The sequence below is a fragment of the Mycteria americana genome, chromosome 9 (assembly GCF_035582795.1).
Source record: "Mycteria americana isolate JAX WOST 10 ecotype Jacksonville Zoo and Gardens chromosome 9, USCA_MyAme_1.0, whole genome shotgun sequence".
NCBI lineage: Eukaryota > Metazoa > Chordata > Aves > Ciconiiformes > Ciconiidae > Mycteria > Mycteria americana.
The window spans coordinates 31216314-31237135 of NC_134373.1; the positions used below are offsets into that span (position 1 = coordinate 31216314).

A 20822-nucleotide genomic window follows, 5' to 3' on the forward strand; every position below is an offset into this window, starting at 1 on the left:
TTGACCTGGGCCGATTGTGGGGGCTGGGTACAGTGATGCAAGGGTGAGGCACCTCTTGTAGCCTTGAGGACTCGGCTCAAACCAAGAAGTCACAGTTGACCAAACTCCATTAGATGCCCTCGGCAGATGGAAGGAGGAAAGAGGTGTTTGTGCAGCCCACTGGCTCAGGGATTGTCTGTTGTTACCCTTTTGGGGTGCTTCGGAGAAATGCCAACAGAGCTCAGAGGGTCCTGAAGCTTGAGAGCACTCACCTGACTGAGGATTTGGGCTTTTCCCATTACAGAAGCAGGGAGGGAGGAAGCTCTAAGCCCAAATCCCAACTTGGGCACTAACATGCCCATTCTCCCCCACTCACCTAGTTCATGGCTCAGCCAGTCTGAAAGATGGGTCTCAGTACCTGTCATAGGCTGTCTCCCAGCTGCCATATATCAAGGACTGAGTGTAGCTTCCTTCTGCAAAACGATTCTCATCAAACACTGTGTCCTTAGACGACAAGTGTCAAGAGCACAATATCAGCTGCTAAAGCCAACATAAAGCATTTGAGGAAACCACCTTTGCTGCTAGGGCCTCTACTGGACTGGTTGCTTATTTGCCATATGCACTGTTATTTTATGTGTTTATGAATCACTTGGCATATCTTTTTGTTTCAGGGAATATATGTCCTTCAGCCTGACCAAATGCAGGTAAAAGATACTATAGGGTAGGAAATAGCCCTTTGAAATGTATTTTCTTTTTCTCTCTCATTTTTATTTTTCTCATGGGACCAGTGGCCTTTCTCTGCTCCTTTTGAAGGTAATAGCAGTGCTCCTGCTGACTGCTGCGGTGTGGACTCTGCCTTATTGCTCACTAGCTGTTTTGCAAGCTTAGCCTTGGGGTTCAGAAGACCCCAAGGATGTCCTAACACGGAGGTTGAATCCTGCAGAATAGTGCAGAGGTGTGGGGAGACATGCCACCATAATAGTTCTTGAACTAGTGCTGGCGTATGGAGGATACAAGCTGTGCCTCCTCTTAACATGCCCCTGTGCTGGGATGAGTGTTGTACCTGAAATATGTTTCCTTCCTCCCTTTCTGCAGGGCAGATGAAAATGTGAAGGCTCCAGGATGGTGCTGTGTTGTCACAGTTGATTACAATTCTTATGCTGAACAGCTCTGGAGAAATTCAAAGCTGTTCTGTTCCCTGAAATCTTCCTTCGACACTGAAACAGCATTTCTCTCTTGTTCTCCATCACTCTCTATTTTTTTTTGCTCTGCCACTGCTGGCTGGCAGACAAGCTCTGCCCTTCCCAGGACAAATTTAGTTCCTGGGGGATTAACAAACTGTGTGGAAGTGCAAGAAATTACCAATCTCACAGAACAGTGCCTGTTCCTCTGGGATTTTGCTGAAGTCCCAAGATGTTTCCATTATTGCTGATTTCTTGTAAGGTCCCACCACAGCACCGAAGGTCACCTGCCTCTATTGTCAGTGGGTTTTGTACTCTTTAAAAACATAATGCTTTAGTTCTCTCTTCATGGAAACTGGGCCAGTGATGCTTGCTTACCTCTTGGAGGGGAGGATATGAACAAAATGTATTCGTGCCTGTGAAAACTAAATAGCAGAAGCTGCCGAAGTGCAAACTATGATTATGTTTTAAAAGGAGGTTTTTAAGTGTTTGTTCATGTCCTTTCTGTAATGGAATTATTTCTGGAGGACAGTGCTTTATGAGTTTAATTACTGAAAGTTGCTTTCTAGTCACTAAACTCCCATTCTTTTGTGTTGCAGTTCTTAAATCCACTTCTTATTCTTGTCTTCATCCCAATTTTTGACCTTGGGCTCTACCCCCTGATAAACATGTGCAAATTTAATTTCACGTAAGTACTTGGGGACAATGCAGATGCCTCCATGCTTTTTCTTTTGCAGCAAGTGTGCAGAAGAGCTTTTAAGGAGGAGGAACACAAATTTCCGTTCACCCTACCCAGTACTTGCCTCTACTTCAGCCCCAAGAGGCAGCATCACCCTCTTCCATAGGTCCTGGAAATTCCAGAGAGGAAAATTCAGTGATGTTGGATTCTGCTCTGTACAGATCTTTCCTGAAAGCAGATATGAACAGTCCCTCTTTGAATTTGATCAACATGTTCTTCACCTTATCTCCTGTATCACCCCTAAATAATTCCCTCCCTGAAAGGTCCCTGTGGGGTGAAATTCACTGTCCCATGTGGGCTACATGTCGTGGTGTGAAAGCAGATTCCACACTAGGATCTGAGCCAGTGAGTGCATAAGGGAATTTCCATATGGCCCAAGCATTTTATCCCCAGTCTATGTTAGCAAGAAGTGCAGTGTAATAGGAGCAGACCTCCAGGTTGGTTCTGAGACCCACTTTATGCATTTGGGGGGATTTTAGTTCAGAGTATCTGTAGTCTGCCTCTGTGGACTGATGCCCTTTAGCAGTGGGAGTATGTTATGTGCACTCATGGGGTGCCTCTGCCAGTGCAGTTTCAGCTGAAAGGAACCAAGTTTCCATGTGCCAGCACCACTTCTCAACGTGAACCACAGCGTGGAAAGGGGCAATGAGTGGGAGATTGGCTTAAAAAGCATGTTCCTAATACAAACTAAAATGCTGAATAGACAAAACCACATAAAATGGGGATGGAAGGAGCCTCAGAAGCCTACCCATTCACCCTGCCGATTCTTTCCCATCATGCTGAATTACTTGCGCCTAAAGACATATCAAAGACATTGTTCACTGCTGTGATGGTGCCCTTTGGAGGGGATGCATCAGAAGCTGTGCTTCTCCATGCTACCTCAGTGTGAGCCCATGCCCTGGACTGAGTCCCGACTCGACAGAAAACTTCCTGCCTGATGACCAGTTCACAGACTATTTCACCCAGCAGCACAAAATCATGCACTGATCAGGACTGAATGCCATGCTGTTTCTGTCCTCTGGGTGCGGGATACTAACAGGCTCCTATCCAGTTTAGGTGTAGAAGTGGCTGTGGAAACACTGTAGCCTGCAGGGTGTTAGCCTATGTGGCTGCAAAAGTTTGTGCTACAAAATCCCAATGCAGCATTGAAGATCAAGACTGGTTTTTTATTACAAGATGCAAGCAGGATATTTTCTTATCCCAGGGCATGTAACTGAAAGACAGAATTTGAGTTCCTAATCTGGATGTCCCACAGCCCAGTCAATCTGGAATGTGAATCTAGACCATTACAAAGAGTGGAGACCACTGAATCTAGAACCAGATTTGTTTCAAATCTCAACAACTCAATACTCAGTTTGGACCTGCCGTTCTGGACCTATTTTATTCTGATTTATATCAGATTGTCTCATGTAACTGGTAGACTTGCACTAGTTTTGCTCTGAGTTCAGAAGCAAGCTCTTTATTCTCTAGAAATGTAAATGTATTGGCATGAGAAATAACCCAGAATGATACCACAGATGGTCAGAAACATTGATGACACAAACTACACATTTTTCTGTTCCTCATTCCTGCTGCTAAATAGCATACTACTTTTCTTTTGCCTTTCCCAAAAGGGACTTGAAGATATATCATTTCTAGTGCTCCTTCCAACATCACAGGTTAACATAATGCCATGAGCTATTCCCACTAGAAAAGCTAGGAACAAGATAATATGAAACTTGCAAGCAAAGAGCTTTTTTTCATGGCATATCAGTTTTAATTGGCCTCAGTGCTGGCCTCATACAAAATAATAGAATAGTTTTAAGTTAAATGATTGGCAATTTAAACAGTATATCATCCCCAGTGCCACTTGTTGGACAGTTCATTACATGGTTTTGGCACATCTTTGGCTCTGAAGAATGGTATTCTATATTTTTTTTTTTTTCTTCTTAATGGCACCTCTTTCATTTGCTCCATAGACCTATCAGGAAAATGGCAACAGGTATGATCCTTGCAGGGATGGCGTTTGGAATTGCAGCTGTTGTAGAAGTCAAAATAAATGTAAGTATAGAACAAGGGATTCCTCAGAAATACTTTCTTTCCCTGCGGTGTTTTTATTGATGCCTGTTAGCATCAATTAGGATCCTTTTAACCATTGTGTTCCTTGATCGTAATTTTTAATGTGTTCTTTACAATTAAGCATACTGATCCAGTTGCTAATGATAATTCTTACTTTGTCTACTTTTCCCTCTCTTTCTGTCTCTGTCTCTTTCTCTCTTTCTAGTCTTTGCAGTTTTGCTGTGCCGGTCATCTGTATTGGTCTATATTCTAGATTTCCATCGTCAAAGTGCTTGACAGACATCTAGTTAATGCTAGTGATTAATTCCCAAAAGGTAGTCTGTTCTCTCTCCTGTTTCTTGCTGTAGCTTGCCTATATTTTACTGTTTGGGGTTTTTTTGTGTGTGTGGTGGTTTTGTTTTTTTAATTTAATTACTTTCCTACTTTAGGGTGGGGGTGTGGTTTTTTACAAGCCAAATTGTTTCTGCAGTGAGGCAGGTTGAATGCAGTCACTTCCATAGTCACAGGCATCAGGGACTGCCAGGCATCCCCAGACAGGATGGCAGCAAATCTCTTGTAAATTTGATGTTAGCCCCTGCAGATTTGTACCATTTGTTTCTGGCCCATGACCAGCCTTGTACAGACTTTGGCTGACCTTTGTCTCACGAAAGTTACTATAGGATTAATTTTTAAAGCTTCCATGTATACTTAAAATGTTCCGTTAGAGTGGCTGGCGCACAGCCCTGGTTTAGCATCTGCTGGTTCCTCAGGTGAATCCACTGACAAGTCTCCTGCTGAAATGAGACTTTGTGGGTTCAGGTCTTCCTTCTGATCTCTTTACGTGAGCAAAGAAATGCTCTCATTGCCACCACCAGCAGCTCTGGCTGAGCACTGGAAGTCTGCTCTGGCTGTGGGTGACTCCTCCAGGCACTCCTCCAGGTGAGTTAGAGGTCCCCCCTGCCTGTGCATGGAAATTTTACCCTGAAGGCTACTAAAAGCTCTAGCAAAGAGGGGGATAGGATGGCCCGCCTTGGCTTGGCTGTGGGTAGCACAGGTGAAAAACCACAGTAATGGAAGTTGTTGGATAACATTAACAGGCCTGTTGGTCCAGAGCAGCATATGGGTACAGGGAAATCGGTGTCGCCCTAGCTTCCCTGACAGTGTGTCTCCCCACCAAGGTAGGTTCAAACTGCCCTGCCTGCAGTACCCAAATTATAGGATGAGACAGAAAAAAATTAATAGCTCTGAAGTATTGCTGACAGCTACTTGAAAATAAAGTGAGAAAAAAAGAGAAGTTTTTCTTTTAAAAAAAATCATTTTAGATCTGCAGGTAGTACAAGGCTGACATTGATTGATGTACTCTTTCTAGGAAATTATTCTTGACAGAAAGAGATACCTCTGTGCTGGAGGCATCATCTTCCCTTTCTCAGAAAACAGGGAATAAGATCTATACAGTCGGCTGTTAGATAGCATGGTGTCAAGTGATGCAAAAGCACCAATTACAGACATGGAGCTGGACTGGGATTTTCAAAACTGCTTAGCTTCTGGCCTAATTCTTTTCCCAGTCACTGACTGCAGTGGGAAATAATTATTCTGGTCACTGCTTTTGAAAGCTAAGCACATTTTTTTCTGTTCTGATATGGCAGTTGGTTAAATGCAGGCACCACGGAGCTGTATAATGAAAGCAGTGACATTGTTCTACCTACCCAGCAGTTGTGTAGCCTGTACGCTTAGCAGTGTGAAGAGTAGTTTTGGGGAGGAGTGATAGGATGGCTATTGAGCTACTATGAGGAAACCTCCCTAGATAAGATTTATGTTCAGTTTTCTCTCAGTGCAACTTCTGATGAGGAAGGGATGGAAAAGTGTCATTACAGAGAGGAAGACTATTACGGTTAAAAATGAAGAGATATTAAAGTACTAATAAAACATACAGATGGCACTTAAAGCCTTTTACTTTAATTAGGAAACTGATATGCCTCGACTAGTCCCAGAAGAAAGTTTAATTCGGGTCCTGAATTTGGCAAAGAACCCTGTTCAAGTGACAATCCAAGACCAGGACCTATTTCAGCAGCCCGTGGAGGCTTTTCAGGTAAGCATATATGTGGGGCTGGAAGGCCTGACTTGTGTCCCATTGAAGAAAGGGTGGGCTTTTTTTCAGGCATTTCCTAATAAAGCCCACAGATGCTAGAGCTTGTTCTCCTCCACCACCTTAGAAGTGCATGGGACTAGCTCTAAAAATGGAGCATGTTATCTCTGTTGATGAGACAGAAATGGAAAGTTTAGAGGCATATTTCAATGGCAAAGGAGGAAATGGCTAACTACATTCACCTGTAATTAGGAATAAAGGATAATTGTCCTGATATGAGCATGTAGAGACATTCAACTTGCATCTCTCAGTGCTCAGACCAGTCATTGCTGCTGGTATCTGGATGGCATCTGAAAAGTATTTACCTGCAAAGGAGGAAAGAAATGGGAAGGCAGTTAACTGGGCATGGGCACTGGGTTGTTTCCTATTTCAGCTTCCAGATTACTTTACAGGTCAGGCTGGTCTGCGACTCAGCCCAGCAGTCCACTGGCCACTAGCAGCCTGCCATGTTTTAGATGTGGTCCCATCGGGGCAGAGCAGGGCCAGAGGAAAGGGTAGCTGTGTGGGCAGAAGGTGTTCCCTGATCTTTGGGTTGCATCCAGCAAGGGAAGGTACTCCAAGCTCTGGCTTGACCAGTCCAAAGCCCTAAAGGTCAACATAGGTCCTTTGCTGTAAAAGACGGCTCTGGCTATTAACCTCTCTTTACAGGCTCCCTTGAAGAGAGGATAGGGTTGCACTTGGTGGGAAGAGCCAGATCCTTTCTCATCTGAAGAAAGTGTAACCAAGTTTGTTTTTTCCACAGAACCCAGCTGAGTACTCAAAATTAATATTGAATGGAGAGCAACAGAGCCTTCGCTTCACCCTGCAACATCAAGGATTGTCTCTTGCTTTTAACTACACCGTGAAGGAAAAATCAGTATACAGCTTAATTGTTTTTGAGGCAGAAGAAAGCCTATCAAGCCGCTTAGTGAGTGTGGGAGTGAAGTGTAAATACAGTATTAATTCAATGGCTGTGATGATACAATGGGGTAATAGGCTCATTAATTCATTTGCTCAGTTGCAATGTCTGTCTGATTGCTCTCAGATGCTCTAAACTTGACTTCTTAGCTAGCGGCACTGGATCTGTACGCATTTCTGCTGGTTGATTAATAGAGGCGTTATGGCATCTGAGAGTTTCTGGGCACACTTTAATCCAGTGAATGCTGCAGTGGGAGAGCACAGTCATGCCTGCTAGGCAGCAGAGCTTGAGAAAGCTGAGGAAACACAGAGCCAGAGATTTTCCCCCAAAGATGGTTCTATAAAGTAAAGATGTTAAAGAGGCTCTAGGGCTGGGCATGGAATAAAAGCATCAGAGGAATGATTCTGGGTTTAGTTATTGCAAGTGTTTAGTGAAAATGCACAGAAGGCCCATTTGTTTTGCTGAACAGAATAAATGATTAAGCTCATTTCAGGCTCTGCAGCAGAGCCGTCTGTGTTTGGACTTTTGTGTATTGCTGCAACAATCCAAGAGAGGCATATGGGATGTATAGGGCTGGATTCTGATATCTTTTATGTGTAGCTGTATCCTAAGAAGCTCTCTTGAAATGAATGGTGTTATTGCACGTTGTGGCAGATGTGTAAATGCCATCAGAATCTGTCCTCACGCTAAAATATCAATTCTCTTTGCAGTTCCTTAGCCTCCTACCTTGCAGGGTTGCCACACCAAGCATTCAATATTGTATAGTAGGAATTACATAACTGTTCTTAAAAATGAGGAGTTTTAAGAATTTATTTTTTCCTAATGTCGGGGTTTTTTGCTGCTTTATGGTTTAGAGCCTGGGGCTCATTATCACACAATGTTGTTAAGTTTCCCTGTGACCCTGATGAGTGTGTGCTGTTACCTGAAGAAATGGATACTTGGTACAGTGATTTTCATACAGTCGTTAAGAAGGAAAAGCTTGTGACAGGCTGGAGCAAAGCAACCTCTGAGCTTCAGTACATCTCTGTGCTGCCCTAGCTATCTAGCCTGTACTTAAATTAATGCCCACCCTGGCACAGGCAGGCTCCCATGCTCTGGGGAACAGCTGTGCTGTTGGGTGATGCTACTGACCTGTCATTCTCAGCTGTAGATAAGGGAGGTGTGGAAGACAGTGTGGTAAACGATACTTTTCCAGCATTGCAACACAAGTAAGGCAATGTCAGCATCACTGCTGTGCTGCAGCGCTTGCCCTGGAATAGCCATGGCCCACGCCAGCCTCCCTCACTGCTGAGTTTGGCCCCCTCACTCAGGTGGGGGTGCTTTCCTGGAAGGATCCAATCTGAAATTGGTTTCTTCTCCTTTGTGGGCTGTTGAGTAGGCAGGAAATGAATTGGGAGCTCTGGGGATCATCGATGAAAGCGAGTAATAATTTGGCTGGCCTGTCTGCAGTGAACTAGAGTGTTAATCCCCATGTGTCTGTCTCCCATGGAAAAAATTGATGTTGTTGTTTATTATTTATTGCTCTGACATTTATTATTCACTGTGGCTATTTATTATTTAGGGCATACATTATTTGTGGGTCAGCATATCACACTGAAGTACAATAAGCATTTTATAGGCGTACTGAAATTCTGATCCTTGGTCTCAGAGGCTCAGGGTTTAACATCAGGAAGAAACTGTGGAGAAAGGGCTAGAAAATTTTAAGAGAAAGCCAGTTTCTGAAGGTAGATTCAGTCCCTTTTGGCTTGCCTGAGTTCCGTCTGTGGGCAGCGCAAACTGAAATTGCTCTGCCAGCTTAAGTGGACATGGCAGAACTGTGGATTTCTACCAGCCAAGAACCTTGCTCTGTGTTCTTTTTGTGTGACGTACAATCTTCAGGGCAGGGCTGTGTTGTTACTGTCTTTTTTCAGCATTGTACACCAAATAGGCTCTCCTCAAATGAATGTAGATCATGTTAACTATTGAGCTGATGCTCTAGCTGTCATCTCCAGGAAAGACAGTCTTACTCCCCAGTGTGCCCAACCAGGTGGCCATGTCAGGGACGTGTCGGCAGAGGCTGTGAGCGCAAACAAGCTCAGTGCATCTTGGGGTCTCCTGCTCGCTGCCTGCGCCATACAACAGTTTAATCTCTTGAGTATTGAGGGTCAGAGAAAATATGAGTGATACATGATGATCAGAATAGTAACGCAGCAGTTCCTCTTGGCTTTAGGCTTCTGTGAAGTCTATGAGTATGCCAAGAATCAAGGTCTGAAAGTTAGGCAGTTGCAGGTTTTGTAAGAGTAACGCACTCATGTTTAATTCTAACTAATTGAAAGAGGCTAATGTGGATAATGCTCTCTTGCTATCTTCAGATGAAGACAGATACTTTTTTGGAGGGTGTTATATGCCTCAGTAGAGGGGTGACTGGCTGAAACTCTGTTGCTTTTGTTATGCAGGAGATGAGGAAAAAAAGGTATGATCTCATCTTAAGCCCTTGGTGGAGCTGAAATTTTGCCATTAGCCTCATTGTACCAGGACTTTACTTCCATGGCCTGATGTAAAGCTTATGTGAGAGCCCAGTCGATTTCCATGGGCTTTGCAACACATGTGTAACTCCACAAACACTAGTATTTTCTGCTACACATTGTTATAAGGCAGCATTAATAAATATGTTTGATTTTTTTTTTCTTCCCCTCTCTAGATTACAGACTTGGAAGCAAAGCCAGAAAATGGTTTGGCAGCTGTTAGGTAGGAATGGCTTTTTTTGAGGATTTGGAGGTGGTGGGGTGAGGGAAACTGCTTTTGTCTAATGCGAACTGTATGTAAAATAACCCAGATGTTCTCAGGTTGGAATCTAGTCCACACTTCTCATGCAAGACTCAGGTGTCAGCTGCGGAGGCTTGACAGCGTGTCACCTCCCACACTTGCCATGCAGAGCTGAGCATTATTGCTGCTTACTGCCTAGGATAGTCTGGGCTGAGATGACAACATAAAAGATATCCTCCCTTGGAAGAGTGGTAAATTCATCTCACTGTGTCCCACCTCTTTGGGAAAGAAAGGGAAGAAGCAATCTGGAAAGGAGCCATTGCCATTTGTCCTCTGCAAACTGGCCAACCCATGATGTTCATTTATCTCACCCAACCTTGTGCACAAATGCCTACTAAATTGGACACAGCATAGAATCATAGAATCAGTAAGGTTGGAAAAGACCTCTAAGATCGTCTAGTCCAACCATCAATCCACCACCTCCATGCCTACTAAACCATGTCCTGAAGTGCCACATCTACACAATTTTACAACCTCATAAGCAGTTCAGCTGGGCATTGGGCTCTGCTTAAGCAGCTAGTCTGCTTTCCTAATTTGAGCTAGTCCATGAACAGTCGTGTGCTGGTCTGTGCCAAGATGCCATCTCACTGAGGTCACAGTTACCTCCAGCACCACATCACCAGACCTATACAAGACTGCTGAGATGCAGAAGAAGCAGATTTGAAAATAAAAAAAAAAAAAAAAAAAAAAGAAGAGGATTCCAGCTGGAGTTTCTGGAGGATTTGGGCAAACTGCAGCAGTTTAAAAAAAAAAAACAACAACCCCAAACCAACCAACCAAAAAAATCCTCAAAAACTTTAGATAGTATAAAACAATGTCCAACTCCCTTATCTGCAAGCCTGTGTTGGCAGAGCAGGAGAGCAGTATTTCTTCATGTGCTTGTGAAGGCTTCTACTGACTAAACACTACCTTGGAGACTTGATTAATACCAGCAGTCAGGAATGTTTTATATTTTCCTGTGAACATTTTTGACAAAATCCCAAAACTTTCCCTTCAACAATTTCTGAAGAGCTTTCACTAGGAAGAAACTATTTTTCCACTAAAGTTACTTTTGTTAAGTACTTGACTATCTTCAGGGATTTCACCCCCATTTTAAGAACTGAAAACCAAAATGTCTTAAAACATAGTCAGATCAAATGAGAAGTGTTTGGGTTTGCTAACAATTTTTGAGTTGTCAAAAGGAAACTGTCTTTTGTGTATGAAAAAGCATACCAAACCTGAACATTCCCATGAAAGTTCGTGTTGTTTTGGTTTTGATGAAAGTATCTTATTTTGCTAGAAAGCTCTTTCCCACTGGTAGAAACTCCTTGGAAAGTATGCCAGCATGGTGCACACGCTCATGAGGACACCCAACTTTATAGTTTCCAGGGGTGGGCTGGGGATCTGTCCTCTCAAACAGCCACGGAACAATCTTTGAAGGTCTCTGAGAAGAGATTGCTTGAAAGTCCTAACCCACAAAAAGTGAGGGTCACTTTTCACAGGAGAGAGAGTAAGAGGGTAGAATTACACAGCAGGGAAAACTAATCTTATATTGAAAAACTGGGCAATGAATCAGGCGATTATTTTGGTAGCTTGCAGGAGAGGCTGTCATAACCTTATGGAGTTACAGAATGCTTTGGGAGAGAGTGCACTTCTGATATTATGTTTCTCCTGTCCTGTCTGACAACCCAATGAAATATGCCTTCTTTGCAGATTCATTAATGGTTTGAGCCAAGATGTCAACCTCACCATTGACAGCAAATGGTTCATTGCTGTTCAGAAAAACTACAGCGCTTCTGAGTACTCACTGCTAAAGAGGGACAAGTAAGTTTCCCTTGCTGTGCTGAAAGTCCTTGCTGAGGCCTTTCCTTGGATACAATAGGGCTTTTCTCAGACAAATAGCAAAACCTTCACTGCTATTGTCTTGGCATTTGGTTGTGGGGGCAGATGTTTGTAAAAAAAGCAGAATTATCGGCTCTGCACAGAGCAGGTGCTCCGGGCCACTCTTGTGTGTGCAGAAGCACCATGCATTTAGTCTGCAAAGTGCCCAAGCCAAAGGACAGCAGACCAGTATCTCTGTGTGTAATATGCAGTTGAATAGATTCAGCCTTCAAACAGTGTCTGGGATAGCTCCCTTCATGTGGCTGTTATTGCTTTGGTAAGATAAAATCGTAGGGACAAAGCTTGGAAACTTTATTCCCATGAAATGAGTATAATGACATCCTAATTTAGGCCATAATCTGAGTTTTCTGAGTCAGGTCAGGGGAATTTTGGAAACCCAAAAAGCCTTTTGAAGAAATCCAGATACAGCACTTAACTTTCTCTGAGCTTTTATTCACATTATGTGGGAGCCTGGAGGGAAGAGACTGGCCATTCCTGTGCATCTGTCAGCAGAGTAAGGTGGGAGTCCCCATGGTGAAGTCCCCTCTGCCATTTGATGCCTGCTCTATTTTGATATTCTCTCAGGCCCAAGCTCTTAGTGTTAGGGTGCTCTCGGGGAAAGGCCAATTCATATTCCATGCTACAAAGCATTGGTATGTGGGCTGGTAACATCAAGTAACATTACATGGCTTTGCAGGCTGGGCTTGTTAGACGGGGGCTCCATATGGCCTTGGTTTGGCAGTATTGGAGTTGGCTCTTGTAGGATATTTCTGGCTTTTGCAATGTTTCAAAACAAGCTTCATGGCTTTTCTCTGCATCAGCTCCATCCAAAGTATTTATTGCTGCAATTTAGTAGGATGCAGCAGCCATTGTGGCAATGCTGCTGAGCCTCTGTGCCATGTCACACATCCAAAATCAGAAGAACAAATATGAAGGCTAATTTGCTCTACTGAAAGAAAACAAAGTGGCTTGTGGGTGCATATCTTTGATTTCCTGAAGGCTGCTTGAGCCTGGCTAACTTGTCTGGCCCACAGTTCCTGAAGGAGTGGAGAAAATTTTGGAAGGAAAATAAACCTGAGGGGAAAAAAAAAAATCAGTGCTAGGAAGAAGCAGAAACTATTTAAAAATATTAGCAATAGTCCAGGTCATTAGGTGAACTCCAGTCAGTGCCTAAGTGTTTCTGGAAGGAAAAGATGGCAAGAACTTTAGTGATTGTCTGACATAAACATTACTGCAGCTTTACATCATATATCCTCCCTACTCCCGTTGTAGGGGCATGTTTGATAGCTCTGCTCTGTGCTTTTTGTCTGTGGGACTAACTGGGAAATACTGAACTTCATCATTGTATCTAGATATAATAATGGAAAATGCATAACTGAAACGGGAGAATTCACCCTGGAGCTAGGGCTGCTCGACTTCGGCGCGTCGTACACCATTGTGATAACTAATGTAAGTGTCCCTGTGACGGTAACAAGCTCCTTCTGCTCTAGTCTCTGGCAGTGCTTTTGTTCTTATGTTTGTGACTCTCACATGCTTTCTCCACCCTGCAAGACCTGGGCAGTAGCCATCTGAAGGCAGTCCATTATACAAGGGCTAGTAAAAGGTTTTGGCACCTACGTAAGCAAGGTTAGTGGGTACTCATTCCACCTTACACTGTGATCTTGTCAGATCTCATGGGTTAAACAAGAAGTAAGATCTTTTCCTTGATGGAAATCCTCCATGGAAAATCATGTGATCCATGGTTTGTGCTGGTCTCATGCCATCCTTGTTCAGTTAACATTGACCCAGCCCACTGCAAAGAGCTATTACAGTCTGCCAAGAGCTGACTCTGCTTGTGGTCTTTAAAATACTGTACCTGGCGGTACCTCACACCTGAAAAACTCTGCAGAAACAGTCTACTGTATCCTCACATTTAACTTACTGATCTAAAGGCTGATCTTCCAAGACTTGTGGATTATGCATGGGGGGAAGAGGGACAAAGTGTTGAGGGAGGAGGTTGGTGAGATTGTGCATCTGTTTTTCCTCCTCTCACTGTCTGTACAGCTCATTTGGAGCCTAGTGTAAAGTCAAGGCACGGTTTTCTGAACAACCTAGCCCTGATGGGGTGTGAGCACTGCTGAGAAGGTGGATTCCCTTCTCTGCCTGCCACCCTCTTAGGCATGCTGCTCCAACCCTGGTCCAGCTAGCAGGAGCCACAGAGACAAACGTGATCAGCTTAGTTCGCATTTTAACCTTTCCACTGCACAGGCACACACACAAACCAGGTCTGACAGGACACACTGCTAAGCTGCCCTCTAAGACTTTGACTACTGTGTTGTGATGAGCACAGCAAAATGCTGTCAGCTACTCCCGGGCAGTAACATCTCTCTGATGGGCAATTAATGGGAGCTGTTCATGTCTGCAGAGTCCAAATACATAGGGGGAAAAATATAGCTGCAAAGCACCTGGCATTTTTATTTTCTAACTCCAGTAGCTGGAGTGGGATGCACAGTCCTGGAGGGAACAGGCAGATGCTGCCATCTGTGAGTGCAGAGACTTATGTACATAAAACACATACACACTTGAAGTGATGTTGGCCAGACCCTTCCTCCATGGCTGCAAGCCTCTTTCACCAGATGAGAGACCAAGTAGAGAAGTTGCATGAAGAATATTATGCTAAGAATATTGCCCCAGAGCTTCTGGTAATGCAACTCAGTCAGGACCAGTTGAGGTAGATGTGTCGCACATCGCTGTGGGCAAGGATTCCAGTTTGTGGTCCCATCTCCAAAAGTCCCTGCTGTAGCCATGGCTGCTCAGGGGTGGCTCTGTGCCACAGCCCTCAGCCTTTCTGGACTCTGTGCTAGTCCTTTAATCTTTTTGACCCTCTGTTTTTCCATATCTCTCACTGTGGTTTCCTCCTCCTGTAGAGAGCTAGTTTGCTCCAGGCCAAGATAATTTTTAATTATTGCAGTGATTTGTACTGAGCCCTGCTCCTCTGCCAGGAGTGCTATATAGAAGAACCAAGAATGCAATAAATTAGTCTGCTAACGTGGCTGAACTGTGATACTTAAATCATGGGGATGCTGCCTTCTACCCAGCCTTCCTCAGTGTGTGGTTATAGTATGGTGCTTGTGACATTTCTTTATGGGCTAAAGAGCAATGCACAGCTCTGCTCTCGCCCCTTTTAGCCTGCTAAAATACAGTCTCTTGATTTGCCTCCCTGCATGGTGATTAAGTACCTCACGTAAACATCCCTTGTATTTTCCCAAGTACTCCCCTTAAACATGGGGTTTTCTGCCTGAAGTCATTTCAGCCTAGTGTTTTCCTGGCTAAATCTCTCCCTGCCTCTGAGCCTCTGTGCATCAGAGGCAACGTTAATTACACCTGGGAAAGCAAACAAAAAGAATGAGGAATACAGCTACCATAACTATCTGAATAGATATGGGGCAGTCTCTGCTACTCTTAGTGTTCCTGAACTGGATTTGTTTGGGTGTCACCATTATAGTGGGGCATTGTACAGTGCCAATGAAATGGGAGTAGTGGCCACATGCTGCAATGAGCATTTATCCTCTCGTCCTCTTTTGGCCCTGGGGATAGCAGCAGGTCACAGGCTCTGCACAAGTACCACACAGGCTTTTCCCAACCTGACTACAGAAGGCAACTTGTTGGTTTGCAATAACTCATGCAACTCTTGCAGCACATGAATGACCTGGGATGCTTCCATCCTGCCACCTCTGCCCTGTGCAGTAGGAGCCAGCCCGTTCCTAACAGACTTGGAAATGGCAGGGATCAGACCCAGACTTTTGCTTCCAGGGCAGAGCTTTTGGTTCCACCTTTACTTAAAACTTCATTTTGGTAAAGTTGCTGTTGGACTCCAGGCTAAGAAGGATCTGATCTTTGAGCAGCTAATCAATGTGCCTTTATTTTCCTGCTAGGTTTCTGGAGGTGCTGTTAAGACATGGAAGTCAGAAGACATCAAAGCCAACAATGTCCATATGGCTTGGCAGTTACCACAATACATATTAATATCTGCTGGGGAGGTGATGTTCTCCATTACAGGTCTGGCCTTCTCCTATTCTCAGGTACTCCACTTAAAGATTAGACTTTAGGATTACAATTAGACTTCAGCATTTATTCCTGCATCTGCCATTGGCTTATAATATGTCCTTTGGCATGATGCTTACTGACAATGTTATCTGTGGTTCAGCTAGAAGTGGGATGATAACACAGCTTGCTGGGTGCTCTCAAGCTAAATTAATTCATACCCTGAAGATACCTGTTCTCAATTATACTCAGGAAACTCCTTTTCTGGTAAAGCTGAAAATGTAGAACAGAACTGGATAGAAGTTTATTTTAATGTGAAAACTCTGAATACTGTAATATCAGGTTTTTCTCCCAGTGAAATATTTTGTGGTACATATTTTCCAGTGATAAAAAGGCAAAGGTATCTCAAGGACTACAGGGTGGCATGGGGGCTTGGAACCTGCTTTAAGCTGAGAGGCTGAAGGAGTCTAAGCGTACACAAGTCTGTAACAAGGGAGCAAGGAGTAACAAGTGTGCAAGGGATGATTTGATTGTTGTCTGGGGAGAAGGTTTATGAGAAGAGAGGACTGAGACATTACAAGATTAAAAAGCTGAAGCTACTCAAATTTATCCTTGGAGTAAAGTGCAGATGTTTATTAATGAGGGCAATTAATACAGTGCTATTATCTGTTATGGGATGTGGAAAATTTGTCATCAGCAGGAAGTTTAACACCAAGATCCAGTCTCTTTTCCAAAGGTGTACAGCCACATGGCCCCAGACTCCAAGCTGCAGGGCTTGTTGTGTGGCCCCCTGAACTTCCCGATTGTACCATTTCAGATGATGCAGGTTGGTGATGATCAGGATCCAGCTCTGCAACAACAGCATCTCCTCTTTCTTCATGTGTCCTTCTGAAGGACACGTTTTGAAAGTTCCTTGTATGCAGCTGTTGAAATTCACCACAGAGGAGATGCTGCGCAGAGGAAATTCCACCGTCTCCTCCTAGGCTGAGCCCAGTGACACCTACACTGGGCAGGACGTCACAGGGTGAACCAGGGCAGAAGGGCACAGCGTGATACCCACTGACCAGGCCCTTTTCCTCTTTTCAGTCTCCGGCCAGCATGAAGTCGGTGCTGCAGGCAGGCTGGCTGCTCACAGTGGCTGTTGGAAATACCCTTGTGCTCGTTGTTGCACAGGCTGCACCAATGGCACAGGTATGGTTCAGCTCTTAAAACACAAGTAATGCTTTAAAATGGGCCTGGGTGGTGCTTCTGGATGTCCATGTCCTGGAGGCACAGCTTCTCTGCACAGCCCTGGGCTCCTGCAATGGAGTGATGGCAGCCTGCACCGAGCTGCCTCCCAGCCAGGGCTCCGCGTTGCCCTCAGCAGTGTATGCCCTCTGGAGCAATGGCTCTCCCTAAGCCTCCCAGTGGCAGTAAATAATAGTGACCTGCACTGCGATAACATTGCTGGAGCTCAGCTCTATGCAAGCAGGCTGTATTTGGGCCTGGAGCCTGGACACGATGCCAGCCACGCGTGGCAGTTGCTTACCAAAAGCAGCTTGCCCTCATCCAGCTAGGCCAGTGGGCAGGCAGCCTCCGCAAGCGTCTAGTTTGGGACTTCTTCAGGGCCAGCTGCCTGTGGCACCCCTGAGATGTTGGGCTTGCATGGGGAGGTTGTGGTGCAGAGCTTGTTTAATTCAGGCTATCAGACTTCTGGGATGATGGCATCCCAGAAGTGTGAAATGGGGCTCATTTCTGGCTAACATGAAACTGCCTCTCCCAAAGGCATCTTGTGGGCAAAAAGCCCAGGCAGGTATGTTCCAGTCAGGATAGATTTGTAAGAAAAGATTTAATGAAACTAGCCCAATCTAACTGGTTTGTTTCAAGGTATATCACATATTCATAATTACATTATGTGTACATAAGTTTACCAGAAAACAGGATGAGAGAGTTTCTATCTTGTGAGCAATCTCAGAAGCTAAAATGTAATTTTCACCCAGCTCTTTAAAAAGCACTTGGAAGTGCAGAGAAATCGTCTGGACTGAGAGTCTGGGGTCCTCTGACCTGCTGTTCTTTTTTCTTTCCTAGTGGGCTGAATTTGTCTTGTTCACTGTTCTCCTCTTTGCTGTGTGCGTTATTTTCTCCATCATGGGATATTTCTATGTCAGTGTGGATCCAGAGGACCTAGAAGAAAAGGAAGAGAAGAGAGAGGCCTCAAGCAGAGGAAACATGATTAGTCTCGTTACTCAGAAAACAAAGCTCTAACACATGGGTTGGGATCTTTTTATTTTTTTTTTTAACTCTGTAGATGGGAGGGTAAAAGAAGGGTCGGGACAATGTTATTTTATTTTATAGCATTGCAGTCTTTATTACTGAAAATGTAGCCACCTTCTAAATGGGACCAAATAGCCCTCTATAAAAACAATGGGGGTCCTGAAATCAGAGCAAAACTCCCTGGGAAAGATCCTCTGGATTAAAAGCCCTTACAAGTAAATACAGTGTAATTTAAAACCTGCCCATCTTTTTAAGCATGGAATGCTTTCCTATGATTTTGTTTTAAACATATATTTAGGGCAGCAGGGAGGAAGGGTGGAAGGAATGCCATATGACAGCAAAATTTGGAGATGTTTGGAGAAAAGGATGAAAAGCCAGTATAGGAATTAGGGAAGAACAGATGTTACCAACAGAAGAATGTTTAATGCTGTCATCAAGGACTGGAAGTGTTACACACAATCCCAAAGGATTTCATCATGTAACTCTCCTTATGAGTATTTCACTCCATTATTGCATGTTATGAATGGTCCTGATTTATGACTTTCACCTCCAGGCTCAGAAGTAATAACAGGGAATTAAACTCTGCAGGCTAAAATATTCCCCAAACACGACTGAAGAAGATATGCATTCTACCATCTCTCTGATACCTATTTTTTCCTAGAAGTTTTTAGCAACTGATGGTGTTCTTTGATTAGATGTGATTAGAGAATTGGCTTACACTTTCTTATTTCAGAAATCCAGGCAGTTATTTGCCATCTTCCTATATATTAAGCCTTTATTGGGCATTTGCTTTTACAGCACCTGCCACTGCAAGTAAGGATATGGCTGATTTCTTATGTCATGCTTCAGTTATTCCCCACTGGGAGACATGTTGCAGAAGTTTCTATAAAATTCCAGGCATCCTGCAGTGAATTAAACAAGGATGCACTTTATCATTTTTTCAGTCTACAAGAGGAGACCATGGCATAGGAGATTTTTCTTTTTCCTCCCTGTTTTTGTGTGTCTCTACCAAACTTTGGATATAGCTATTTTATCGGAATTGTGATATAGTTGTCTGATTTTCCTTGCTTGTGTGAAGCTGTGATTTCATGTTCTGCATAGAAGTAATTCAACCATTGCTGATCTAGTAAAACTCCTGAGAGAGTCCCTGCCTTCCTCTGTCGCTCCAAGACTGCAGTGGTAACAGGTATAGCCTAATTTACCACAAGGTTGTCAATAGGATCTTTGGGTTCACAGGGAATAGATTTTTAAATGATGCTTTCCTCTTCCATCTTGGCATTGGCCATAGGTGATCGCTGATGCTTTGATTCAGGAGATCATGAAATCCATGTTTAATTTCATTCCTGTTCAGGGCAGTGCTAGGGAATACGCTTAGCTTGACATCTCTGCTACTTTAATGTGCTGCCTTGTGTGTGTGTGTGTGTGTCTTCTTGAGTCAGACTGAGAAAACCCTGCTTTTTGGTTTATAACTGGAAGACTCACAGCCCCAGATTGTTTCCTTTGCTTCCTGTCCTAAATGGTCATGAACTTCCTCCGCTAGTTCTGCATAAGCTCCTGCCTGCTGTGAAATAGCATCTGGGTCTTGTGCCAGAGGGGGACTGTGGTCTCAGATAAATGACAACCGGCTGCGGGTATGCACACAGAAACACTTAATGTGGTTCAGTCGATGCAGAGCCATTTATTAAGCTGTGGTGGCTGGATCCGGGCGGCTGAACCCTGCGACGCAGCAGGGAATGAAGGGCATTGAAAGCCATCTATTAGGTCATCTGACCTGCTCCTCAGAAGCCAAGTGAGGATTATTCCCTCTGCTCCTTTTTGGTATTGTTCTCCTGCCGTGATTCTTTGTGTGGGTTCTTTCTCCTCCAGGCATTGTTGTTTTCCTAATCCTGTTTTATGATACACTGCGAATCAGCTCAGAGGCTGCTGAATCATTCTGCTATGATGCTGTTTGACCAGCTTCCAATTTGAAGCACTAATAGAAGGCATTTCTTCCTCCCCCCCGCAAACAAAACAAAAATCCCCAAACTGAAGAAATGGACAGGCTCCAGTAACACTGAACAGACACAATTTAGAGTTATTGGAGCATTTAATTTTTTATAAGCCTTGAATTTGGAAGTATGTTGGGGTTCGAGGGCATATGTGGTGAAGAGACAATTGAAAATTATTGGAGCACTTTCCTTGGGAAGCACTTAGTACATCGCAGCTCAAACTGGCATGAGGAAAAGCAAGGTGTCCAGAGGACAGGATCTTTAAGACTACATATGCTCAAGAACCTCTTGACTTTTATGTTTTATTTCCTTACTGGCGGCACTACCAGAAGCTGTCACACACTCTGAGCTTAATTCAAAGGAATCATTCCAAACTCATAAAAGATACATTTAGGATGTCATCTGTACCTGCTTTTTAGATTCCTGATGCCAAATTGCCCCTTTCCAAACATCTCCATGTTCCAAACCATCACCATAATGCTGGGGGGAGAAGAATTGCAATTCACAGTTGGGAAGGTTATGAACAGGAAGGCAATGCTAATAAAGTGCTAACGTGAGGCCGGGGGCTGCTCCTGCAGCCCCTCCAGGGAATCGCTTGCCTGAGAAAGCGTAAGGCTCTGTTCACATTTCTCTTCCAGCTGACACAGTTACTTTTTCCCACCGGCTCATCATCACCTACTGGAAGCTTTGTCCCCCTCTGATCTGGCTGCTGGTATGATCCCTCCCCACTGTTTCAGCTGCAGTTGTAAAGCTTTGCTAATTGGACCCATTTATTTGAAATGCACCAGCGGTTTGGAGGGATTTCCACTGGGCATGCTGACAACCAGCCAGGAGCGGGCTGGGGACTGTAATGAAGAGCTGCCCCTGCTGTAGCTGGAGAAGGCGGCAAAATAGCACATTCAGCATAGCACTT

The 20822-nt window shown here is 44.1% G+C and overlaps 1 protein-coding gene across 1 annotated transcript in view; it reads left to right on the forward strand.

Moving 5' to 3' along the window:
- Positions 1-17912, forward strand: part of SLC15A2 (solute carrier family 15 member 2) — a 39919-nt gene extending 22007 nt beyond the window's left edge. Inside the window, exons 12-22 of the mRNA XM_075511773.1 lie at positions 651-683; positions 1760-1848; positions 3858-3939; positions 5900-6025; positions 6825-6989; positions 9661-9707; positions 11478-11588; positions 12998-13094; positions 15560-15706; positions 16755-16859; positions 17736-17912. Of these exons, the coding sequence (XP_075367888.1) occupies positions 651-683; positions 1760-1848; positions 3858-3939; positions 5900-6025; positions 6825-6989; positions 9661-9707; positions 11478-11588; positions 12998-13094; positions 15560-15706; positions 16755-16859; positions 17736-17912 (1179 nt within the window). The remainder of the gene's footprint in view (positions 1-650; positions 684-1759; positions 1849-3857; positions 3940-5899; positions 6026-6824; positions 6990-9660; positions 9708-11477; positions 11589-12997; positions 13095-15559; positions 15707-16754; positions 16860-17735) is intronic.
- The last annotated feature ends 2910 nt before the right edge of the window (positions 17913-20822 follow it).